This window comes from Boleophthalmus pectinirostris, unplaced genomic scaffold (genome assembly GCF_026225935.1).
Source record: "Boleophthalmus pectinirostris isolate CB_2022bp ecotype Guang Dong unplaced genomic scaffold, ASM2622593v1 HiC_scaffold_15, whole genome shotgun sequence".
Taxonomy (NCBI): domain Eukaryota; kingdom Metazoa; phylum Chordata; class Actinopteri; order Gobiiformes; family Gobiidae; genus Boleophthalmus; species Boleophthalmus pectinirostris.
The window spans coordinates 20,289,616-20,316,966 of NW_026571070.1; the positions used below are offsets into that span (position 1 = coordinate 20,289,616).

Below are 27,351 nucleotides of genomic sequence, written 5' to 3' on the forward strand. Positions count from 1 at the left end.
CTGTGTCTGTCTGTACCGCTCTCTCAGTGGGCGCAGCGGGGGGAGACGAGCAGCAGCCTCCGGTAACGACCACCAGCAGCACTAGCATCCCTCACACTTACTCTGTGACAATGCTTAGACTATCATATCATCTATTGTCTTCTTAGTCAACACCGTTTCCAAATTGGACCCGAGCGACACCCGTGTTCTGTGCGCTCCTGGTGAGCTGCGTCTTGTTCATATCTGAATGACGGGCGGACGGTTTGATTTCGACGACGGCGGCACTTACTGCGGGGGTTGGGAAGATGGAAAAGCCCACGGACACGGCATATGCACCGGACCCAAGGGCCAGGGGGAGTACGCCGGCTCCTGGTCGCACGGCTTTGAGATAGTAGGCGTGTACACCTGGCCCAGTGGGAACACCTACAAGGGCTACTGGTCTCAGGGCAAACGGCATGGTTTAGGCGTGGAGAATAAAGGCAAGTGGGTCTATAAGGGCGAGTGGAGTCACGGCTTTAAAGGAAGGTACGGCATCCGGCAGAGTCACAACACACCTGCCAGATACGAGGGCACCTGGAGCAATGGGTTGCAGGACGGGTACGGCGTTGAGACGTACGGAGATGGAGGTAAGAGGAGCAACGATCACATTAGCCAGTGTTTTTAAGTTGAGTGTGTCTCTTTAACTGTGATGATGCATTTTGCCATCTGATAGGAAGCTGGTGCTGGACACTGCGTAATTTGATCAATCATATCTTTACAGCATGACTTTTACCTCTGCCCCAACTCTAAAATTGAATGGAATGGTATAGTTGACGCTCAGTGTCTCACTTTAATGTGTGTTTACACACCAAGCATATGCTGCAGTGGGGTGTAGGCATACAGTCTATGAGTAACTGCATCAAAAACAATCTTATAGAAGTCTAAAGTTGTAGATGCACAACACAACCAAAAAGACTAAACTTCTGAATTAAGTGAAGTTAGGTTTTTTTCAATTGGGGACTTTTAATTGTAATATCATAGAAAAACTCTGTATAGATTTGACTAGTTTCGATGTCTCAGTACCTTTCTCACTGCAACTTCTCATATGACTGTGGGAGGGGAGAGTCCAGTTGACAGCTCTTTTGGCTCTGTGCCTCATCCAAAGGGAAAGTGGAAATAGGAGCAAACAAATTATTTCTGATCCAAGTCTGTTCACATTATCACCTGAGTTTACACATTTGAAACCACCATTCACTTACCAAACATCTCCAGTTGTAATAAAGCTTGAATACATGACATTCATAAAAATAAATCACTTAATTGATAGCGACTTGTGGTTATAAAACAGTGGTAGTTATGTGAGCAGCAGCAGTGACAGCGGCCGCGTGGTGCAGAGTAAAAGCCTTGGTCACAGATGAGGCTTCCAGTCACTAGAGTCTGTGATCTCAGTGATCTGCTCAACATCTGGCCATCTGACTGTGCCACATCACGAGAACTTGATCTGCCCGCTCACCAAATTGAACTGCAGTAAAGAGACAGCCTCTTAATCTCAAATTGTTCGTTCCTATGCACTACTACCTTGACTTTTAAATTGTTTTATTTTTTAGTCTGACCATTATATCTTATTTGTAGTAGTCACAAGTGTTGAACTGACTTTATTTCCAATACAAGATTCTAGGGTTGGGCATTTAATAAAATTTTAATCAAGATTGAATTGCAGTCTTGTCTAAATGTCAGTGAAATGCGTCGGCCTTTAGAACTGAGAGGTCTACAGCCAATTCTCTGTCAGTGAGAAGATGTGGTATGGAGTGAAGTTTGGATACAGGAGGAATAAAATAATGTTAATATTCATGAATTCAATAGTTAAAGTTAAGTTTATTTAGTTTTTGAAAAGGAAAATCAAGATTAATCACTATGATGTTTTTTTATTTATTTATTTTTTGCCATATTGCACAGCCACAAGCTTCTATTGTGTTGTGTTGTGTTGTTGTGGATAAATATATAATAATTAATGAATAATTCCACTCATGACTCACCCTGCTCCCTGTTGTGAAGGATAAAGATGTTTTCCTATTCTCAGCTACTTGGAAATAGAGTGATTTCCATCTCAACTAATGCCTGGTATCAGTGCATACCATACATCAAGGAAAGGGAAAAAGCAAACAAAAAATTTTATTATTGTCTATATACTAACTGTGCGCTGCCCCTACACAGTCTCTTTTGTGTTTCTCGTGAGGCATTATGCTGACAAATGCAATGCTGCTGGGGGCCTGGTGACTGTGCAAAAGTGAGATGATTAAGTACTTTATACTTCAGTGTAAAAGTATATGCAGTAAACTGTAATATTCCCTGTAATGTAGTTAATCCAAGAACAATATTCACACATCATTTTCCTATGCTCATTTTGCTTTTGTCATTCCAAGTGTGGATTGTGCGTTGTCTTGGAAGCGTGTGCTGTCCTTCCTCTTCCTGGAACTCACTGTAATGGAGCAAATAGTTAGACTAGGAATCAAGGCATGCTTCATATTGCACTACTAGTTATGCAATATAGGACATCAGTAAGAAAACAGATATCAGTACGTGTAACCTAAATTATGCACTACAGTCCTCCTGCTAGGTAGTCCTGAACAAGTCTAGGACAAGAGGTCCTGACAGGGATATTAAAAGATGGGTGAAATACAGAGGACACATTTTTGTACAGTCAATAGTGTATGATGGTGGGATACTAAATAATGAGATGAGTTTAGATCCATTACTCAGATGTTTTAACCTTGGCATTGTCTTCACCTTGTCTCATCCTTTGGTTTTGTAATGAATGCACAACCCTAACTCTTCCTCTTTATTTCGTCAGGCACTTATCAGGGTCAGTGGATGGGTGGGATGCGACATGGCTATGGTGTTCGTCAGAGTGTCCCCTACGGTATGGCCACTATCATCCGCTCCCCCCTGCGCACTTCCATGGCCTCTCTGCGCTCTGAGCAAAGCAACGGCACCGTCCTCCATGACCTGTCCTCTCCAGGGGACACACCCACAGGCAGCCGCGGCGGGTTCGTCCTCAACTTCCACTCGGACTCGGAGGTTGTGACGGGTAAAAAGAAGGGCCTTTTCCGCCGGGGGTCCCTGTTCGGCAGCCTCCGACAGCTGCGCAAGTCTGACTCCAGGACCTCCATCTCCAGCAAACGCAGCTCAGCACGCAGCGATGCCACCATGAGCCGAATCAGCTCCAGTGATGCCAACTCCACTGTCTCCATTGGAGACGGGGAGCTAGCCGACGAAGATCTACCTCTGGAGGATCACGTGGACGCCACTACCACCGAGAGCTACATGGGCGAGTGGAAGAATGACAAGCGTAACGGATTTGGTGTTTCGGAAAGGTCCAACGGGATGAAGTATGAGGGGGAGTGGCTAAATAATAAGCGCCATGGTTATGGGTGCACGGTTTTTCCTGATAGCACTAAAGAAGAGGGGAAGTACAAAAACAATGTCCTGGTGCGTGGAATAAGGAAGCAGTTGATTCCTCTTAAGAACCCCAAAACCAAAGAAAAGGTGGATCGGGCCGTAGAGGGGGCGCAGAGAGCAGCCGCCATCGCCAGGAGCAAGGTGGAAATAGCTGCGTCCAGGTATTGCATTCATTTTCACTAATAGTGTTGGGCAATACTGAAAAATTAACCTCTCTACTTCTATCTTTATCTATTTTTTTTACAGTCAATTGGCAACGTGGAAATGTTTACATTTCATAGATGACCATGTTAATTTTGCTTTCTTTTAAGACCTAATACTATCTGGAAGAAAGACTAGGGATGTAAGCATTTAGTTGTTTATTTAGTCAATGGTGTCTTATGTAATCAAACCTTTTATTAGTCAGCAAATTATTTTATTAGATGTAAAAGGCCCAAAAGCAGAAGGTGTGATTTGTGACTTTATTCTACCTTTACACAAACTTTTAGTCGACTAGATGGACATGGTTGGCCTTTAATTGACCACAATTTTTTTTATTCAGTTACAGCCCTATTGCCCACTTCTATATGTCTGGTGTGAATACTGCACACATAAGTCAGACACAGGCTCATCTTGTGTAAGTGGACTTTGAGGACCACAGCACTGCCCTTTAGCCTCCTTTCATCAGTCAGTGCTTCAGTGTGGCAATAGAGATGATCCACAGTTTCTACTCTCCACTCATATCCGTCTTTCCCAAGGAGAGTGCTCATCCTTGTGTGTGTGTGTGTGCGTGTGTGTGTTTGTGTGTCTATGTGTGTGTGTTTGTGTGTCTATGTGTGTGTGTTTGTGTGTCTCTGCGAGTTTGTATGCATAAGTAGTATAGGAATACCTGCTCTCCTGCCAACTCAGTCTCGTGATAGCAGTGCCCCCCGCTAAGTGCCGCTCTGATGTGGCATCTGCTCCAACAGGTGGATGAGACGTGACCTTTTTATTTAAAGCTCCCCCTCCTGTCAGGAATGCAGCATCACTTTGACATCCTCTGGTTTCAGGGCATCAGGGAATTATTAAAATAACATGAGTGGCAGTATCAAGACTATTTTGTCTTCCCTATTTTTGAAGTAGTAATACGATGTCTTTGAACATCTCTTGATCCAGATAAATGCATATTATAATATATGTGAATCAAATATTAATCTACAACAGTTTAACCATGTTTACTGGACTAGTAACGCTGGATTTGTGACCCACACACTATGTTGTACATCAGTAACTGTGCTACGGGAAAAAAACAACAGGTTTGACGATGTGCAGTTGCTATAGAGACGGGGAGCCATAATTTTGGAAACTTTCATTCTCATAGACAGCAAAAAGTGTGCTTGGTGAGATATATTTACTATATAATTAAAGGAAATGCCAATATTACTTGTTTAGAAAGCTCACTGTCTTTTTTATAGTAGTCTGTATAAAGAGCAGTGATTTGCACTTACATTTTATACCTGATGCCCTCCCTAACACAGTTCTCTCCATTTCCCTAGGCAAGGATCTGGCACAAAACATTTAACTTGATTTAGTACATCTAAGCAAACCTCTCACTTGTGCAGCTGAGAAACAATAATAGCTCCTTTTATGATATCTAGTGTGTGGAAAGCAGTAGAGGCTTTATTCTGGCCATTTCAAGGATATGGAGCATTACATAATGGTTGGATTTAACTTAGTATTAATACGGCAGTCATAGAGAAAGGCAAACAACTATGATGACGTCAGGCAGCATTCTATCAATGGATGGGTTAAGGGTCTATATTTGGAAAGCATAATATTCTGAAAGAAATAGTGAATGAGCATTGTTTTTGCTGAAATGTATAAGAGAGATTAAATTCACAGGGAAAACAACATGTGGCATGATGCGAAATGGTCAGGAAATAATATTGACGGCTCTCAAGTATTTGCTGGATAGTGTAAAATCAAATGACTTTGTGGTTTAAGTTTTGTTTTGCTTGCCAGCTCGTTCTTACAATCCCTTTTCTCACTTAATCGTGTAAACTTGTTGAACAGCATGGCACACTGCACGTTACATAAGATTCATTATACAGTCCTAGCTGAAAAAAAGAGAAAAGCCACTGGTATTGATCGCGTTAGTCATGTGACCAGCGGACCAAAGAGGATGTGGGCAGAGCGTTGTAGATAGAGATGGAGAAATGGATTGGATCAGTCTGTCAGTGATGGAGGATTTGCTGAGCAGGAGTCTTGAGAAATGAGTAGAATAAAGAGGGATCACACAGTATTTCCCATGAGTATTAGAGGCATGATCGCTCTCTAAGGTGGAGTTATGTCAGTAGATAGCTAACTGCATCCTCCCTCTCTCAATGGTCTGTGGTCCTTATCTGTAAAGAATACACTGTATGTTTGAGAGTGGCCGTTGTGTTGTCGGTCTGTGGGCAGTGATAAGTGTACGGTTCACTTTTGAGATTTACTATAAAGCTCTTTACTAGTGACACAATAACGTGACTCTGGATTAGAGATAAAATATATTATATAATGTACTGTAATGCTTGTAACTCCTACATAGACTTGAATGTTATCAGAATATTAGAGCTGTAGTCGACTAAAGAAATTCTTGGTTGACTAAAAACATGTCCTGCTGATTGATTAGTCGATTAAAAAGGTGGCGTTGCAGTAGGTAGTAGATTTAAGCCGTAAAAGGTTGAATTAGTAACTTCTATGACTTCTAGATACTGTTTATTTATTGTATTTTTAACAATATTGTAGATCTAAAATATTTTTTGTGGTTTAAACCTGCTTCATGGTTATTGCATCAGTGGCATAAATTACTTTCAAAATTATCCTTTATCATCTTTATTTACTTCAGCATTTGTTATCATGACAGAGCTAAGTGGCAAACTCCCAAACTATGAAAAATCTCTACCATATCTTATCAGGTATCTGACCAAAATACTTTCACAAAAAACTCATGATTCACTAACTGAAAGAAGTCTGCATTTTACCTCTTGGCTTCTGATGTTTAAATTACACAGTGTGCTTTTGGCCTGTCAATCCTTCAAAACATGAGCTTTACACTTCATCTAACTTTCAAATAAACCTCCCTATATTTAATTTTTGCACTCAGCAGGGAAACTTAGCAACTTGATATATTGGACCTTGGCTCTAGCCCACAGCGGCCCACACTCCAGGATACTCAGACGTGCTCCTCTGTGCTGTACGCGCATGTGCTTAATCAGAGCATGTCACACTACACAGGGACACCTCACCTATCTTCACTTCGGACCGCACAGACAAACATATCCAGTGTGGGGGGCTCTGCACGGAGCACTGACTAAATAAGGCAAGGCATCAGTTGGCTTATCAGCAGTAGCCAGGAATATATTCATCCCAGCACTGATATAGGAGCCACCATCTCCTCATCCCATCCTCTGTGCTCTGTATGAACCAGAGCTGATTTGGGAAAAATATCTAATAGATAATTTTCTGACAAGCTTAATTGATTAGATTTGTGGTTCATGTTATAACTTTAAATGTGTAAGTGTGTCCAGAAGAACTGACAAAAAGACCGATAAACAAATACAAGAATCACAGTTCATGTTTGTACAGATCTAAACTACAGGGTTAGCATCTGTATGCAGATTAAGACAAGATATTTTGTTGTTTGGGGAGGAAGTTCTTCAAAAATTGCAGCCTCTGCGAGTTACTAATTGTGTTGATTTGAATATTCATTTGTACAAATTTGAACATTTTATACATACATATATATATATATATATATATATATATATATATATATATATATATATATATATATATATATATATATATATATATATATATATCAATGTATCTGGTCTAATCTAATGAAATTGGTATGTCGATATTAAATAAATAAAAAAAAAAAAGCTATTTTGATTTGGTTGTGATTAATCTTGCAGTTCGAATGTGAACTGAAATAGAAGACAAATATAACAGAAAGAGACAAAGAGGTGTATGTTTAGATATGAGCTTCCATTTGGCAGTGGAACACAGCGTGTGTGGTGCATGTGGGTCCAGGTCCTGCTTGTTTGGCACCTGCTGTGGATGACCTCAGCCACTCAGCACCTGGCCTTTCTGTTCAGTTATAAGCACACTGCATGGGAGTGAATAGCCCCAACCACAACCATGCATACAGGGCTGTAGGGAAATATAGAACATGTGGCCTCATGGATAATTTAAATGAGCTTTCTTTAAACTAGGATAATATCCAAAAAAAACACACATTATTGATGTGTCCATTTTTTTTAAAAGTATATTTTATAAATTATAGTGAAAATATGCCAAAACAGTAACGCTTTCTGTTCATGAAGCATCTTATTCTGTTATTTTTGACAAAAGGAGAAAAAATAGAATAAAAATAATTATCAAAGTTTCAGTCAAAGCTAAACTTAGTTTAAAAGGTAATTCCATATTATATATATTATTACATATTAGAAGGGTTACAGTAGTTATAATTGATGAGGTAAATAGCCATGAACAGAGCTAAATAAGATAACCACATCATACTGTATATTTAACTGTGGACACCATATTTGTCTGATGCTGTGACGTAACAGCTGACAGAATCGAACACTGGAGCATGACACATGACATGAACCTGCAGAGACGCCCCCACATGCACCTCGTATTATCTCTACCAGTAACATTCATGTCTCTGAATGCCAGCTAGTGCATAGGGCTGGCTAAAAATACTGAGCTGATGCAATGGCACATGCATCATGTGTTAGTCATAAAGTTTTTCTATGTACTACTGTGTAATCCAATTACACTAACTACTTTATTGCAATGTCTCCATTGCGCTATCATTTTATCAGGTGACAGCTGGTAGATTTGATCTATCATTTGAGAATTCAAAATGTTGTGCCCTATGGAGTCTAAAGGTGGAAATGGACTTCTAGTTTTATAGGTAAAATAACTGTTATATCCTGCTTTTGAAAATAAATTAATACATAAATAAAATATATAAAACAATAGAGGCTAAATAGCTAAAGTGTACCCAGCAATCATAATACTATTATTTTGAAAATATAGCATTTATAATTTATTATTGTACTTCTGGACTGAAGTGCCCGCACACTGTTAAACTGAACGGAGTTTGAATTTTCCGCGTTGGTGACTCATTGTTGCTTACCATGTCCAATTCCAACTAAACCATTGTCACCGCTCCATTTTCTGTTCCTCTGAAATCCTTTGTATACAAGAAAAAAATAAATATTTAAAAATAGTTATTCAGTGACTAATATAAAATAAAACACATTACAACATTGTTCCTTGCCATTTCCTTATATGCTTATACCCAAATAGGAGTAACATACAAATGTAATAAAACTATAAAAAGGCCAGTGTACTTTGACTTAAACTTGATGATTAACTTGCAAGAAATTCAATTGAAAGAGAGCACAATCTGAAACAGTTTGTTCAGTTTCTTGGCGTGAAAAGTGACAAGAACGTACCATCTGTGTGGACAAACAATAGGGATCATTACAGAGACTGACTGGTACATTTTATGGAAGCTTTGCTACTTTGAGCAGTGATGGATTAACAAGGATGTTAAGAAGAATATAGCCTAGGACTGTCATGTAAAAGTGCTTATTATCAGTTGTTATCATAGATTTTTGATAAAAAATATATATGTATATTTTAAAAGGGGAAAGTAAGGAACTATTAACAGGAAACTGGAATCCATGAATTGGAATACAATATAGCATCTTCATTCATCAAACTGAGTGTGATGCATTGCTTGTCACTTCTTTGTGGTAATTGCACAAATACCATTGCTTAATAGTAGTTAGAGTGGATAATATTTTGAGTACCCTCCTCGTGTGCAGTGATAACGAGCAGATACACAGTATGCACTTCTGTCTCCGAAGATTTTACCTCACACATGGGTCTTCTGGGAATCAGAGGCGTTTGGGAAAAATCTCAAATGAGGTTTTGCAATTGTAGACGTGTAATGTGGTGAAATAAATGTGAGAATAAATCTACTATAACAGTAAAATATGTAAGAATGTTTAAAGCCAGTGTACCTGATTTTTACTGTCTTAAAAACGTCATCCAACCTTATTCTTCACTTTCCTAATACATTTCTAGAATCTAAAAAGCGAATTATTTACTGTGGTTAGTTTGTAAGTCCTTTTCTCAACTTTCAGATCCCAGAGTACAGTAAAACACTAGCATGCTCATAGCTCACAAGTCTTATTTCTTCTGTCACGGATGACAAAACTGCTTTAGAATTAGTTCATCATTAAGATAGGACACAGCAGTCTCATTTGGTACAGCTCCTATAATGGGGCTGACAGTGGCTATGATTACATGCACACCAATATCAGATTATTTATGACCTTTTTGATTATTTAAATTATATGCAAACTTCAAAATGTGATCTGAGTAAACAGGGAGACCATGATTAGAAGAAAAAAATATGATTTTGCTGTTTACATGACATTTTAATACTTTTATAACTCCAAAAATTTTATAATAATCTGATTTTGATTGTGTGTTTGTAACTGCAGCCAATGTGAATGTTGATAGTTTTGTTGTAGGGGGTTGTAGTATTTTATGGGAATTTAAACTTGCACCTGAAGGCAAAGTTCAAGGCAACGTTGTGAGATTTTCCATCCTTGCAGCTGCCCTGAGTGTCCAGTTATAGGAGATCACACTCAGACCAGATGTTCACCAATTTGATTTCAGATGTATTACTGGTGATTTTTAACATATTCTTTTTCACACATGATGCTATAGATTCACTGTGACATTTTATAAGTCTGTTTTACAGAAATATTAAATCACTTTTCAGTAATTACACATATTATGTTTGGCTGCTATTGAAACAAGTGCATATTATAGAAACAAATTATATGCTTCACAACTTGGTACAATGATAACAGTCTGTGCAATGTGCTTTACACAAAATGGACTCTTGTGAGCTTTAAACCATGTTAGAATGTCATTACCTCATCAAAAACTGTTGTCTGGTTCATTCACACATGTTTGAGTAATCCTGTATTATTAGTCTGTCTATATCTCCAAAGATCAAAATGCTCTTTTCCACCTTGTGATGTCATAAAGCAGTAGTTTTCGAGTTAATAGCTACATTGTACCTTTAGTTCAGTAAACTGTGGAGCACTTCCTGTAGTACCACATGACATCACAAAGTGGAACAGAGTGTTTTCTGTTCTGAGAGAAAAACTCAGCCTAAATATGCAGGATCTGTGTATTAAACATGCTGAATGAAACAAAACAACTCCAGGTATGTTTTTGATGTGGAAGCAGCATAATTACATAGATCAGAAAATAGCATTACATGGGCCCTTTAATTGTGTGAATGTTGCATCATAGTTTTGAGCTGCTGGCAGATGTAACCTTATTCTAATGCTTCCTTTTGGCTTTGCTTTGAAAAGGAAATTGATGGTTGTGTGTTTGTTATTATGTGTGTGCTGCGTGTTACGCAGACAGTGGGATGAATAGTGCAGGAGATTGGAGAAGCGAGAGCGCAGGCCATAATTAAAACTATCGCTTAAGCTCAAGTGGTTGCCAGGCAATCTGACCTTTACTACAGGTTCAGAGCTGGTCGTTGTGGTGAAGTAACAAACACTGAGATAGCTTAATTTGGATTGTTGTTATCTTACTATAAATGGAAATGCCTTTATCTTAATCGTATTTATTTTCATTCGTGACATATTTTTTTATTATAATACTAATAGTTCGGGAGAAAAACATCATATTTGTCAAAAAAAAAAAGTTTTGTGTTTTGTTTTTTTTTTTATTCTTTTTTCCCCAAAACATTTAATTATATCATATTGCTAATTATTGAACTGCTGACAAGTTAGACATGTGTTAATGGGCCTTGGCTGTAAATCAGTAAAATCCCTTTCATGCACAGTATATGGACACTACTGTTACCATACTGGGACAGATACTTCATGATATTTACATCTAATCTATGAAATAATTATTTTAAAAATTGTGAAATAATTCAGACTAGTTTTGAAGCTTATACAAATTCATCGATATGGACCAGATGTCTGTTTGGACAGCTCGGTCGAGTGTGTCTAGTGGTTACCATGGTTACAGCCTCATCATTATGGTTGTCATGTGAGCCATTTGTTGATTTTCTTTGGCATCAGAAGAGACAATCTTATCTTAAAATGTCATAGAGCTGCAGGTTATAAGAACAACACTTGAGGTTGTGACTAACAAATTATGAACAAATTTGAATATGACAGGTTGCAGTGTATTCATTATTGATATACATCATCTGCTGATAAACCTCAACTTACATAGGCCTTTATTGCAGTCTCACAATAGTTTAGAGCTACTTAACCACTTCACTGTGAGATTTCTTTATATAATGACAGGGAGCAGAGCGGGCTTTCATTCGGCCCCAGTAGACCTCATTATGGCACCACTCACCCAGGGTGTTTTCAAATTGTATGCAAATTTGAACCACATATTCTTTCTGTTGAGGGATATGTAAATTAGATTAGTCCACCATTTGTGAGGAAATGTCTTTTTTACTCAGGCAAAAAGCCTCTAAATTTATCTTAAGTTTAAGGTTAAGTTATGCACACCAATAATGTTTCAATAGTTTGTGGTAGTTTGCCTTATGTAGCACATATATCCCATATACATTTGGAAAGTGGAAACTTAAAACCCGGGGAGCCTAATACTTTGCATAAGGTCTCGTCTGACCTCTGTCTCTTTAACCAGCTGCCACCTGTATTTAAGGAGACTGTGTGCACCTGAAAGAGCTCTGAATTTACACTCCTTTTAAATTACATAAGAAATGGAAAAAATAATATTACACTATATTTACAATATTTACATTTCTACTGCTTTCTACCACCCTCTATTGACTATATGATTGAGCGTGTTGACGGTCCCTGTTGCCCTCCCTCTGCTGTCATAACTGTCTCAGCTGTGGCTGTGGCTCATTCTCGTGTTGACATAAAGAACACAGAGCTGAGGCCTGCATCTCTTTACCCTGCACCAAAAACAGAGGGACCATCTCAGCACAGGATTCAGTGTCACACGCTAACGTTCTTACTGTATACACATATAAACACCACACATTCTGAGTTAATATATAGTATAGTAATGTATATAGAATCAAATGTATTTTCATATAGTCATTTGCAAGCACGCAGTAGAAGTGTTCTCAAATCCCAAGCTTTCTAAGTGAGATAAAGACTTTATAAGAAATATATAAGGCCAGTGTTGTAGTACTCACATGCTTTTAGAGTAGTCTTTCCCCTTAGCTTCTATTCACATTCTGACAGCTCTATTCTCTCATCATCAATGCCACTTCTGTCTTCCTCCACTCCCCTTTAGCTGTTGCTTGTAGCCTGCATGTGTTTACCATATTGTCTTGTCATGTCCAATCCAATCACATAGCAGCACTTGTCAATCACTGGTTCTTTTGTGCATGCTCAAAGCCACTCTACAAACCTGCATGTTATTGTATTATTCTGGACATGTTTTTAAAATGGGTATTGGAATCAGAAATACTTAAGCTTCTTTCTCGTGAGCGACTCCTAACATCCTCATTATAGGCCTATACTTCCTCTGCTACATTATGTCTTGTGGATAAAGTTAGCTTATCGTGCGAAACCAGCTGCCCTCTTCCAATTTAAATCCTCATTCCCTGGCAGCTATTGTCGCCAGCGCTGGTTACATGAGCCCAGACGTCAACTCGAGAAAATTTCCTGCATAATTTCAGTGTGAATTTTAGCTAACCGCTAATGGTGTTAGTTACGCTTGAGTAAACCCGAATTAGCAGCAATCTGGTTTTCAATGGAGGGACATGGGAGACAACAAGCATAGAGCTAATTTAACATGATATGATAGTGTAGGGAAAAACTCATAGCTTGTTGCAGGGGATATCAACATTGCAAATTAGCCTTGGCTTTAAATGGTGTAGTATGTTACATAATAATGTAATGTAATGTATATACCTGCCCCTATCAAATAAAACATACATACATACATACATACATACATACATACAAATATTTATTTTGAATAGTACTATAGGTTTTGTTGTGGTTTTGGTAAATGTAGAGAATGTTGGAGTGAAGTTTAAATTATTTTTGTGTTAAAAGGCAAAGCAAGGCAAATATGAAATATTTATGTTCAGGGAATTAATATTAAAAAACGTTTTAGTCAAGATTGATGAATATGAGAAAAATGTTTTTGTGACCACCCATAATTGAAAGCTAACACTTCTGAGGTGGTCTTTGCTGTGAAAACTTCAGAAGTAATTGCTCTAATCCATCTCTGCAGCACTGTACGATTTATCTTCTACAAAGACTATTGTTGAGTGTTTGGCACCGAAAGCAGTCCCTTCAATCTCATTATTGTATACTGTAGTGGTCAGCGATTTGGGCAGGGGAGGGGCGTGATGGTGAGGAAGACGAAGATGAAAAAAGTGAAAGGCAGTGGGGGTGGAGCAGGTCTGTGTCAGCACATGTGAGGGAGAGTATAGCAAGGACAGGCAGGCTGAGGAGTGATGGACTGAAGCTGGCCCTGCAATGCAAACCAATACAAATGCACGCACACACACACACACACACACACACACACACACACATGCTGAGTACTGGGGACTAGCCTTACAGAGGATGCAGTACACAGCATGAGGGAGCTGGTCTGAAACTTAAACCACAGTAAAATTAGAGAAGGAGCGATGCTTACCTCAGCATTTGAAATACCTAGCACAGGGCCAGTAGCTCACTTGTCCTCTCTCTTGTTGCATTTTGAAACTTTATTTCTTGTCCTCATCCCTTATCTTTTCAAAACATATTGCAGTGTCAAAACAAAGCTGCCCTTTTCATGCGGGTCTGTAGCATTTGCATGTATTACAGCTTATGTAAGCAGATGGTCAATTCAAATGCACTGATTTTACTGGAGTGCAGTGGCTCAGGTGTTGTTTTGCATTTCCCCAAATCAAAACAATCTTTCAAACATTTAGTGAATAAATAATGACTTGGTATAATAAGCTTAGTAGTAGCTGCTGCTTTAGAACAGTTCTGAACTTTAATTACACTCATAGTATGTTAAAAGTAATTGAAGTAATTGGAATGCTAGTATTATAACCTAAAATATTACAAGTCCAAAAATATTTTATAATCAGTGCAGTGTTGTAGGGTGGTGTTCGTTCTGTGAGATGGTGTCTATGCGCAGAAACTTAAGACAAACTCAAATGTGCACATAGGTCAAAGTCTATGATCTGGTAAGTAACACAATCATGTCCTGAGGCCAGAAGAGATTCAAGAGGGAGGGAGGAGTTCCATATGTCGGTGTATGTATTTCCATATTAATTTAGATACCGTAATGAATATTAATTGTGATTTTCTACCAACTAATATTGTTTTATACCTTTACATCGATCAGTCTAAAGTTAATCAGTTCAAAAGGCCTAATTTTGTCTTATTTATATGATTTTTTTCAATATTGATACTTCAAATGCATATCTATATATTTTGACAACCTGGCCTATACTACACATTGTTACTGTTATAGCTTTTGACAGATTCTAAAGCAGTCTATCTCCACTCCACATGCCTACACTTCCTCTGCCTTCCTCTCTCTCCTTCTCTCTCACTCACTCCACACTCTCTTTCTTGTCCTCCAGCTCCATCACACCTCTGCTCCCTTCTTTTCTCTGCCTGCCCACCACCAGATATCCTATCTGTCCTATCTGGGAACAGTGTACGCCGCTTCCTGTATTTTCTTATCTCCACCTAACCCTAACAGAACTCTTAAGTCCCTGCCTCAGTATCCCTCTGTGCATTTTATGGCCTCTACTTCCAGTCAACCGCACGCTTCACACCTTTCCAAAATAGATGTCTTTATGTTGCTGTAGTATGTGTCTACGGTAAATAAGTGACCGGGAATGTTTTAGTAGGTAAGAACAAGGAGCAATGGAGTGTGACATTCCTAAACTGGAATTTGCCCATGCAGCTGGTCAGAGATTGAATAGGCTTTCTTTGTCTCCTGGTTTGTTATTTGCGGATAGGAAAGGGTCACATCTCTTTGACACTATGGAGTTCATTCATTCACGCATTTTTATATTTCAAACCAGATGGAATTTGACTGAAAGGACTGAAAGAGAGCAGTTTTAGGTCTATACTGTAGTGTGGTGCTGTACAGAATGCTCCGGAGGGATGGTCTGCTGCGACTTGTAATTGAAGTGATGAAGTTTAAGCAAGTTTATAAGAGTTATAATTAAGGTTTGAATATATTTCATTTAGTATTTAACATCTTAAAATCTCCATTGGTTTAACATTAGATATGTTGGGACCATCATATATGCAACATTTTTAGAACTTTTTCAACATTTTTCATTAGAATTCATATCATAACAGTCCTAATTTGTTATAATTGTGAAACCCATGGATAGTGAACAGTTTATGTCGATTAACTTAACTAAAATGTACACTTTTCCCTGGCAACTACAGCTACGGTTATCTCTTCCATCTCTCTGGAGCCTACTGGAGCACTCACCTTTTAGATAGACCTTGGGCAGTTACATAGAATAAAAGCAGGGTCAATATATACATGAGTAATGAACTAGCTGTGTTGGTGGAGATTGGGGCAAAGCGATGATGAGAGGCGGAGAGGAGGGAGATGGATGAGAGGGATTAGGCAGGACACCACACAACAGCTGTCAACATTTAGAGTGATACTCATCAGATCAGAGCGGGCAGTTCTGCTCTGTCATGTGTTCCTAATCACTATTGATTACTACAAATTCTCTCTATACAGTCACCACTTTCTTTTGATCTAGCTTGTAATTTCATTTTATATGTTTTGCTCATATGTTTAGGTTAGCCCTTCTGAAATTAGAAGCCACTGTAATATATTATAGGCTATGTAACAAACAGAAGAAATATTGGCCTAAGCCTGGATAAATGAAAGGAGGGGCATCTGGTATAACATGTAGCTTACCTTTATCACAAAATCTATTCATGATTAATTATTTAATAATAAATAGAGCAAATATTACTTATGTTTATTATGCTGTTATATGCTGCTTTTAGTGTAAACTCTGAACCTAAACAATGCTGATTTTTTTTCCTCAATAGTCTGGACTTTACTGCAAAACTCATGCTTTTACAGACAGAAGATTGGCTGTCAACTTCTTGATTAAAAAAACCCAAACATAAAACTGACTATGTGAAATCTCTGTCTTGATTAAATTTGAATAATTGCACAGCCCTAAATAAGGTCTTGGCTGTGTATTTGCTCCTTTTGGAAAAAGTCCAGATTTCAGTCTGAATCTCCAGAAGAGGTGTGATGTTATTTCTGTGGAGTTGCAAATATGATGGAACAATTCAACATCCAAAACATTTTATTTACTGTTTAACCTCTCATTGCCCTACTTCGTCTTAAGGCACAAGAGAAAGAAACCTATTCCAGAAAGAAGAAGCCTATATTGTTATAGCCATCACTCAAGTTGTACTCTGGAAAAGACCAAAAATCACATGTGACCTGTATAAAGAATATGACTTTTGTTCATCTTAAATGATACATGTCTAACTTAAATTTTGACAATTTTTTCCTCTTTGTGCATCTCCAGAACAGCCCATGCCAGAACAAAAAGTGAAGCTGCTGACCAGGCATGTATCTCAGCGGTGCACGACTCAGAAATCGCCAGATCGGTTGCCAGAGAACTCTCCCCGAATTTCCACCAACCAGGTAACACCCAAAACAATACATTAAATGAACCAAGACAGCCCTTTCTTGTGGCATCTCTTTGCTATTGAATTATACCCTGTTCACTGTTTTCTTCCATGTTTTTAGTAACAGTGAAGAGGCAGGCACTTTGTTGAGCAATGATGTTTGCACTGGTTCAGAGCTGTTTACATAGGCTGTGTCTAGTCAGGGATATGCCGTGTGGTGGGGATAAATGCTCCAGATTGTTCTTCGGGGATAGTAACAAAACACTACAGGGCTACTGGGGACGATTTCAACAAAATAAAGGATGGCTTTGTTTGCATTTTGAATCTCCTAACATTAGTCTATGCTGTGTATTGGGACAGTGTTTTTAGAGACCTGCTGTAACAGTATCTAACTCCCTTGGATTTATTTAATTGGACTTGTTCCACCAAGCCATACTAAGATAGAAAAAACTGTTCCATCACAGATTAATTATATATATTTATTGTATGTGATAATAATCAACTTTGTTTTCTTTATGTATATATTTTATTATCTTACGTGTAACAGTAGTAACAGTTAGGCCAATAATTTCAATACTGACTTACTGTTCAATACATGATAGCTGGAACAGTATTTTGGGGGTTTCAGTATTTATTGTGTGTACATTTTCTTTGCACTGTTGTGATTTTTTTTGTGTGATTATAATATAATATATAAGCTATAAAACTTTTATGACTCATTACAGATCTAAACTAACTAGTGTTTTATTCTTGCACCTCGTGTTTTTGTTTTTAAAAATATTGTACATTTAGAATAAGTTTTGTGGTTTAAATCTGGTCTTGGGTTTTTGTGTCAGTGGCAAAATTAGTTATCATTTATCATCTATATATCGTGACAGACCTAGTAACAGTAGATTAGAATTGGTTGCTGGACCACTTATTTTTACATAAGCACTGATTCCGAGTAGACCACCTCTTTTCACCTCTGAGTGACATAGTCATTTTATTTAGAGATTTACTAGGCAGTAAACAAAGACATGAATTTGAATGAATGGACAATGTTGCCACTTTGTTTAGGAGGTGTGAAAGTGCCATACTTTTTCTGTTTGTTTATGTGTAGCAGCTTCATGTACTGCTCTGTGCAATACATATATTTAGCCCTATGATCTAGCTGACCTTGGGCATTTGCCAGAAGCTACTTGAAAATAGTGGGTGACAAATAGATGGACAATGGGTTTCATTCAAATCATGTCCCCGGTTTAAGCCACTGACAGCGTGCCAGGCTGAGAGAGATGTCCGGTGGTGAGTTGTTGTTGTGGAAAACTTCAGTCATGCACAAGTCCGCACGGGGCGTCTTTACCTTATAAGTCACATCATGAATGAGAAAGTGAGAGATGTCGTAATAAAGTGCAGTGCAGAGCAACACTGGAGCCATAGTATCGCGTAAGTGTGTCTGAGTCCAGCCATACAGGCACCTGCACCATGTGGCCAAAGCGCTTTCCACAGCCTCACTACACAGGTACAGGTGTCTCTGTAGGATAATATTACTATTACTAATTGTGTGTTTGTTATATGATGGTTGGACATCCGTTAAAATAGTAGTTATAGTTGTAGCCATAATAGCATTGTAGCAGTAGTAATAAAATAATAGATATGGCTGTAGCAATTGCAATAGCAACAGAATGTTTGCAACAGTATCACAACTCTAGCAGCATTTTATTCAATAATAACTTGAGTCGACACGTGTGCTTACTGATTCTTCATTATACATTGGTTATTTTCCTCTTATCATTATAGGATGGAAGGAAAACTAAGCACATAAACGTTTATCCTTATTTGTAGCTTCCTGGGATATTTGTTTTCATTCAACCAAACCAAATGTTCAAGTACATTTCTCCATGTACACTGCCTGTATATAAGGAGGACTGTGGTCTTAAACCCCTGTTTGTAATTGGCATGTCAGACTCATAGCAGATTAGCACTTGTTTCTGCAGGGTGCACTTCAAAAGCTACAGCAGGTCGCAGGGACCAGGGCCCTGACCTTTATGATTGGTTTACATACAACACCCCGGCAGGGTGAGCAGCAAGGGTGAGAGGGGACGGGCCTATGGGTGACGTTCATTGGGCTATTTTTGGGACTGATGCATCTGATGGAGACATAGCTGAAATCCTTACGTACAAAGAGGGCTCTGTGCGGCGCTACACACCAGCTGTCCCTTCCTTCAGCCAAATATGAGAAATTACACATTATATGATGACAGAAAGTCACAATGTAGACTTAAGGAATCAGAGGAAGCCATTAAGTTTATAAAATACAATCTATATACACATATATATACCCACAATGTACACTACAATTGTACTCTATTGTTATACTCTACAGCTCTATAGATTATGATACAAACAGCATGAAACTCATGAGAACCAAGTACCCCTTTTTTGATAGTAGACAGAAATATTACATGTATTCATGGCCTTAAGTGTCCTCTTTTTCACAACGAAAAATGTACTTCAATAAGAATGGTTCAGTCTTAATAACTAACTACTAAATTAAAAGGTTTGGATTAGGAGTTAGGGTTAATTAGGGTAGTTACAAATCCATCCTATTCCTGTTAATTAAAGTGTTGTCATTACAGAGTGTTACTGTCACATTGAACACACGTGATTTTGAACTCAACCCGGACTTTGTTTTGCATAATGGGAACCGCACAGGAAGACAGAGATTACACAAAAAACCACAATAGCCACAGACAAAAGGTAGTGTATTTGCATGAACACATGAGAGCATAATTCATGTGAATTTGGACATAATGTGAACAAACAATAACAGCTCCCCTTTGCCCATCTGCCAGTGCGAGTAGGAGGACAGAGAAGAATGGAAAGAGCCACAAATTGAGTCATGAATCTTAAATTTAACAGTGCAAAGAACATGCTGAGATAACAACCCACAGAACAGCTTAATAGACGCTCTTTTATATAGCAGTCTGAACAGGATACTAAAACCAAGCATCATTTGCACAGATTTGTAAAATGTAAATGATACAGCGTACTTGTAAAAAAAAAATATATATATATATATATGATAGGGGATGTACAATGTAATAGGTAGTAACAGTAGTAATAGTAATAGTAGTAGTAGTAGTGGTGGTTGTGGTTGCTGGAGTAGTTCAAATTCAAAATTCAAATTTATTGCCAATTTTGTGTTCCTCACACCCAATTTTCAAAATAAATAATAATAATAATAAATGGAAAAGTCCAAGTGTTCTTCTTTGGGGAGACCCAGATTCCTAGCTTCCTGGCAGCCTGGTGGTTAGAGCGGGGGGTTAGAATTGTAGTAGTAGTAGTAGTGATGCTGGTAAAACTAGTAGTGGAGTTGGCACTAGGTGGTGCTAATATTACTATTCACAATTGTAAGAACATATTTGAAGTAACTGTGGTAATAAAGCTATAGTTGTTTGAAATTCTTGTTATAGGTTGTGGATGTTGTTTTTACACAGGCTGGAAGCTCTTATTACTTTATTTTTTTATATTTTACTTATTTGACTGGCAACTTTTACCAAATCTTACAAATCATGACACGTCACCTTTGGAATACTTACTAATTTGTTTTGAATTCTTCATTCCTTTTACTTATTTGCAAGTAATTTAACTGGATTTGTTATCATTGTAGAGACACAGTCTTAGGTCTGTTCTTTGCCAGCTCAGAGACACCAGTAAACCAGTGCTATGTATTAAAGAAGCAGCAGATGTGATAACTGTATATGATGTCCACCCCCATTACAGATGCTCTATAGAAGGACCCCCCTGTTTTCAGTATTCATATTGAGGTCAGGAGGGGTTAGGCTGAGTGCGTCCAATATATGAGGGCTAAAAGTTCACTGGGGCAGAAAATGTGCCATGGATTAACATGAAAAAAATTAGATGTTTTTGTGTTACTATAATACTTCTTTTTTTTTTTTTTTTTTTTTTTTTTTTCCAGTGTGTGTGTGTTTTTATTATAAATAAATTATGTTTTATTAACATTTTTCGTGATAAAAATTGTGACTTTGTATTGGTATTTTTATGCTATTTTGATATATTTTTAGTTCATTGTAGGTCTATTATTAATGTGTCTACATCCCTACATTACATTGCTGTGATTTTTGGGCCCTAACTGTATTTGTTTATTTTGGTAGAACTGCTGCACTGCTCATATGAAAGGCTGTCTTTAGAAAGCTGCAGACTAAGTTTACTTGATCAATGCTCGATGAAAGAAACACCAGGCCCTTTTGGGTAATGGAGTCCTAGAACATGCTCCCGCTGACCTGGCAGAATTCCTCTCTGAGCACTTCTGTAATAAATCTCACTCATCAGGAGAGGATCTTCACATGCTAAAATATCTGCTGCCATAGCTGACATTGACCAGTGTACAAATGACAGTGTTGAGCCCATTTTGTGTTGGACCAGTACACAAGGGTAAGGAAGGTATCCATGCAATGATGGCAGGGTTTAGTTTGTTTTGGAGTTGTTGTTGTTGTTGTTGTTGTTGTTTTTGTTTTTATGTGTGCCAGTAAAATCTGTCTCTAAAGGAAGTCTAGACTGAAAGATGGGCTGTTAAGTTCAAGATTAAAGCTTGCAGAATATTACAGAAAAATATTATTATCCTTTTTGCTACTTTACTATCCCCTTGTGGTGATCCTGTATTTATTTAACTTTTATTTGTACAGAATTTTTCTTGAGATTTTGATTTAAAATTATTTGTAAAATATACAGTAACACATTTTGGCGAGTGATATATTGTTGAATGGAAAGAAAATATTGATGATATATGATAATATTGAAACCACAAACATAATAAACCTAAAGCAAATATTTTCTGAATGTAAGAAATTCTGAAAAAAAAAAACAAAAAAAAAAACTTTAGTGACAATAGCATAAGTTCACCACTAGTACGAGGACAATGTACCCATGATAAATATTGAGCCCCAAAAAATATTGTTCCATCATTTATTGCTTATGGTCTTCTGCCTGGACAGTGATTATTGACAACAGTTCTTTTAGGGAAAATAATATTCTGATAACAGTTAATTCATTTTAGAGATCAGTCAAGGAGGTGTGCAATCCCTGGAAATTGTGTTTGTTAGCAAGAATGAATCAGGCTATTTATCTGAGTATTTCTCATTGTACAGGTAGACATAATCTAAACAGTTCCGTGAAGAGATGAAGGACAGATAAAAAATACAATTCAATTTAGATAATCTGGCTTTTGGATAGTGGCCATGGCTCTAAATCTTTTGTGGCATTATTTGTCTGAACTCCAGTTTCACCAAGAATTGTGGTATATCATGCAGTCAGCAGATTTTTTTCAGGTGGACAGCCCGGAATATAAAATAGAAATGTCTACAATAGCTATTTGGGCAGAATGGGAAAACATGTCAATATATCTACCAATTTTAGCTGTCTAGAGCCTCCCTTCAATCAAATTTTATGAGAGGAAAAATATGTAATGTATATCAACCAGTTTAAATTTCTTGTGTGTTTTGTAGGGCCGGACTACTTGAAGCAACAGACTAAAGAACCAGTGGAAATTAAAGAGGTCCCAGTAGAAAAGCCAGAAAAAAATCCCAGAGATTCTCCTCACTTTTACCGCAAAGGCACCACTCCCCCGCACTCCCCCGTCACTAGCGCCACTGGTACCCCCCCTCCCTCGCCCCAGTCCAGCAAAAAAAAGGGACAGATTGCAAACAGCACCAGCCGCAAAACCAGCAAAGATGAAAAGTCCTCCCGCAAGGTCAGCAAAGAAGAGAAGATTGCTCCAAAAACTAGCAAAGAAGAACGTCCCAGCAGGAAGTTAAGTAAAGAAGAGAGACCAACAGTACTTGATGGTATCGAAAGTCAAGCAAAAGCACCACCAAAACCTGCCAAAGTCCAACAGCCTGCACCTGCACCTGCCCCAGCACCTGCCCCTCAGCCCCCCACTGTCCCTGTCAATGGGCAGCTCCATGCAGAGTACCACAGTTATTATGTCAAAACTCCCACAAGGCTTCCACCACCCCCTGACCCCGAGGAAGATGTCGACGAAGAGCCCAGTGCCCTGGCTCTGGCCCGGATGCCCCCACAGCCCCCCAGATCTGTCACCACTCCTCTCCCAAAACCAGCCTCTCTCCGGGACAGCAAGAGTGACCCAAAACTCAGGAAGCAAGATTCACTCAAGCCAAAGAGCCTCGCTGACACAAAGAAAGCCAGTATGGAGCTTGCTGAAAATGGAGAAGAAGCAGTTAAGCATTTACATTTTACATTTATTTTTGTTTCATGTCATCAAATATATTTCAACTTTTTAATAAATATTTCATGTTTTGTCTTTCAGGGTCCTAACTCTATTCTTGTTGCTATGGTAATGCTGCTGAATATTGGCCTTGCAATTATATTTGTTCATTTTCTGACTTGATGATACAATATCGGAGGTATTCTTTTAACTTTTTAACTTCTAAATTATAGTTATGATTCATGCATGTAATCAATGAAAGTGTTTTGTGTTGCAGTGAGCACCGTGGCAACTGGTACGGTTGCGTCAGCGGCCTTGAAAATGGCGCCAGTGAGGCACAGGGAAGCCGCCGAGTGTTTGGGAATCCGCAGAAGAGACTACTGGAGGAGCTGCCTTCCACCTGGCATGGGCCACTTTTGAAAAGGCCAGTCCCTGAATTAGTGCTATCTTTGGCCCAACTAAAAGCTGAGCTGTCTACCAAGATCATAAAAACATTTTAAGTATAAATACAAAGAAAAAGAGTTTAAGGGAAAGCAGTGTGCTGATCTGCCTTGGCAGATAAAGTGGTGGACCGGTGGACATTGCTGGAAAAGGACAGAGATGCACTTTTAGATGACGGGAGCAAACAGCTGCCTTTCTATTTTACCATCTGACGTTTTGATGGGGAGACGTGAGCCCCGTGCCGGAGCAGAGGAGGGCGGGCTACAGTTGCAGTGTGCTGGGTTTGGGACAGAGCAATTTCATATTCACAAAACAGAAACCATCACATGTGCTCAGTCAGAGCCAGCACTATCCAGTCTTATCTGTTTGTCATCCTTATGGTTTTCTCAAGCTCTTCCCACTATAACCCAGGACACACTGCTATGCACTCCCATGCATGGTATGAATTCAACAGGTTTTCATTGTTGTTCTGAATGTGGGGTACCGGCGTCATTCACTTGTAGTGGAAATGTCTGTTATCAATTGCATTCATTCAAATATTTATTTGAGTTCATAAATAAAAGTGCAATGTATGTTTTATTTTTCACTAAAAGTAAATATTTTATTACATTTTGCCAAAAATCAACTTTGTATAATACAAGAAGAAATGTCTAATTTATTTTGTGGAAAAAATTATAAAACATATTGTGGATAAATTTTAATTTCAAATTTATTGTTAAGCTGTAAAGGCAAGTTTATTCTGTGAAATAATGAAACAAATGTCTTATTATTTATTGAAGAAGGATACATGTGTCATTGTACTGTTAATACATGCCAAAAGCACATGGCTTGAATTTCTTTATTTGTTCTTTGTGCTTCATCATCACATGGATGCTTCATGCTTAGCGTCAGGCCCGACATGGCTAGCATTTTTTAGAGACTGGCTCAGCACAGTCCTGTGTACAGTGAGTTTATTCAGGTGGGTGTGTACAGGGGGAGAGAAGGGGAGTGGGGAGATGCCTTTATGTCTTTAAGTGAAGCTGTTTACCTCAGAGAAGAGACAGTAGTGAGAACAGGGAGAGTGGGCACGGCAAACAAGATGCAACTTTTGTCTTAATTTAGTTGTGTGTGAGTTTGATTGTTCCCATCCGGCTCTCAAGTTGTAGCTGGCAGTAGTCTTTGTTGCAGATATGGCATGATATATTTTTATTTTTAGAAATGGAAAAAGAAGTGACACACTGTCATTACTACAAAAACCTTTATTTTAGATCATTAATTTTGCTCATTGTATTTTTCCATTGCTCATTGTAAAAAGGGCTTTAAAGGGGCAATGTTAAATTTACCTTCTAAACTTGACTGTTGTTACAATCGGGCACCATGCATCAGAATCACTTTTAAATTTTGTCAGAGTAGAATCCATAGTGGTAGATGCAAATCAATACTTTATATGTGTATTTTCTCTCTAATGTATGAAATCCTGCTGCTATTGGTCTCAATGGCACTCACTGTAAGAGCATCCACCATGTTCAAGACCATACGCCATAATCATACCATATTCACTGATTCAAAACCTGTTAGTGGGTTATTTTCCGAGATGCATCAGTGCATGATGGAGACCTTTATACTATATAGATAATTCTATACTGTTTGTATGGATTTTTACAGAGCACAATTCAGAATCTGGTATGAGTTGGTATTTTTCTAACTATTTGCACACCTGTATTTTGAAAAGGGATATATGAATATTGTTTGTAATTGAAAATGTAATGCACATGATTGTGGAAACTGAAAATACTTTATTTCTGGTTGGTAGTTATGTTTGGGCTGTCAAAGAAAACAATGGATGTTATTTGTTTTAGTAGCTATTGAGGATATGGGAACTGCAGGTGACTTTTGATATCTCAAGGCGTATGATACCCCACTGATTTGTGCAAAGTCTTTGGAGATGTGTATAACAATAAAAATGTTATGCCTAACTAACACTGCTTCCTATTTCGTGGGTCTTCTTGGATTTTGAGACTGATAGATGTTAGGATTTTCACTTGTCTCAGGGGAACGCTTAAAATTGCGGTCTCATGTTCAATTCTTTGTATTGCAGAAGCTCCATTTGGCCTCTGAGCAATGAGGATGGCCTCCCACTGACCTTATCCTAATGAGATCCCGAGGGTAACGCCTGGGCACCAAACCAAAGAGCGGTGCGGGTGCTGGTGGGCGCTCTCGGGCAGGTGTCCTGGTTTGTCCTGAGTCGGCCTGTACTGTTTCCACAGATGATCTACCCTGGATTAGTATCGAGTTACAGCAGCAACGGCACCTGGCTGGAATCTGCAATGCAATGTCATGCCACTTGCTCTGCCCTCTGCCCCCTGTGACTCAATGAGTTTTGATAAGTTGTCCTCTTAATATAAACTCATCATAACTCATTTACGCAGACAAGCACCTACATTTATAACCATGTTTATTACCAATCTGACAGTTACCTATCACATTACTTTATCCATGACATGTGTAGGAAATAGCATTTACTGTCTCAATGCTGAAAAACTTCATCTAGTTCTTAAGTCCAACCTGTCAGTAATCGTGTAGAATATCAGTTACTATTCTAATACAGAAGAGCATGCTGGGAAAGGTTATGTTGCACCATCTATAAGTGGTTAAATATAAACCAAAACCTTATTAGTCTTTCATATACATTTTGTGTTTTTAGATTTGAGTAGCATTTTTCACTATGTTAAATATCAGATGTTCTTGTTAAGAAGTGTCACTCAGTCACACAGTGTATAATGGTTGTAAATGGATCCTACACAAGATTTCACAACATTTCAGAAATGAAACACAGATCGCCGACTCATCTTGCTATGGCGAATTAGCATGAGTTGTCACTTGTATAAATGTAACTGTCCCTGCTTGGCTAAAATGCACTTGTGCTTCTAAAATTGGATTAAGGCTTGTAAGCAGGGACTGGCATATCAGTAGCAAGCCCGTTTTTCAAAAGACATCAATATTAGGCCTATCTTCTTTCCATGCCACACATAGCAAGCTTAAAATGCTTCAACTGGTCTATTTACACAAACCAATATCAGTTATGGAAGCATGGAACTATCAGTCTGACAGCCAAAATAAACTATTATGTGCTTGATTATTTAGAGGCATTTTTCATCATTAACACTTGAACATAACTTATTTAATCATGATTAATAGTAACTGTTTGTCCTACTGGTGCCCAATAATGCCTGCACTGCAATAGTACTGTAGTCTATCACCTGGAAGTAAAACCCCATAAAATTTTAGATCCTTTTACAATAAATATATGCCATTCTATTTGGGGGTGTTTTTAAAGCATGCATGACTGCATATCTTCTCAATCATAAAAAGGAAAATGTTGCATTTTGATCCCTGTGTGACAGCCACCAGAATAAACCAGACAAATGACACATTTTATGTTAATGTTAGGAAAGAGCGCACCATTTTCACACCAGTACTGCATCTTGTAAGCCTATATGAATTGTGCACAGAATCATAAATCATCAGCTTGTAAAAAGACTGAAAGTAGATTTAACAATTTAGCAGCTGTTGTGTCTGTCACACACTCCA

The 27,351-nt window shown here is 38.3% G+C and overlaps 1 protein-coding gene across 2 annotated transcripts; it reads left to right on the forward strand.

Moving 5' to 3' along the window:
- jph1a (junctophilin 1a) lies at positions 1-25,745 on the forward strand. Of its 2 annotated transcripts, XM_055151167.1 has the most exons (7): positions 1-62; positions 147-605; positions 2,810-3,578; positions 17,015-17,133; positions 22,622-23,352; positions 23,443-23,539; positions 23,618-25,745. In XM_055151167.1, exons 2-6 carry the CDS (start codon positions 227-229, stop codon positions 23,521-23,523), a joined length of 2,079 nt encoding a protein of 692 aa, XP_055007142.1. In that variant the 5' UTR covers positions 1-62; positions 147-226; the 3' UTR covers positions 23,524-23,539; positions 23,618-25,745. The 2 variants fall into 2 exon arrangements, with proteins under 2 accessions (XP_055007142.1, XP_020781405.1); XM_020925746.2 differs by having other exon boundaries at positions 23-605; positions 23,603-25,745.
- Positions 25,746-27,351: the final 1,606 nt, after the last annotated feature.

Bases quoted from the DNA above. Each gene is read 5' to 3' on its own strand.
- jph1a (XM_055151167.1), top strand. From the start codon at position 227: ATGACGGGCGGACGGTTTGATTTCGACGACGGCGGCACTTACTGCGGG. The intron at 606-2,809 runs GTAAGAGGAGCA...TTATTTCGTCAG, and splicing joins TGAGACGTACGGAGATGGAG to GCACTTATCAGGGTCAGTGG. The intron at 17,134-22,621 runs GTAACACCCAAA...TGTGTTTTGTAG, and splicing joins CCCGAATTTCCACCAACCAG to GGCCGGACTACTTGAAGCAA.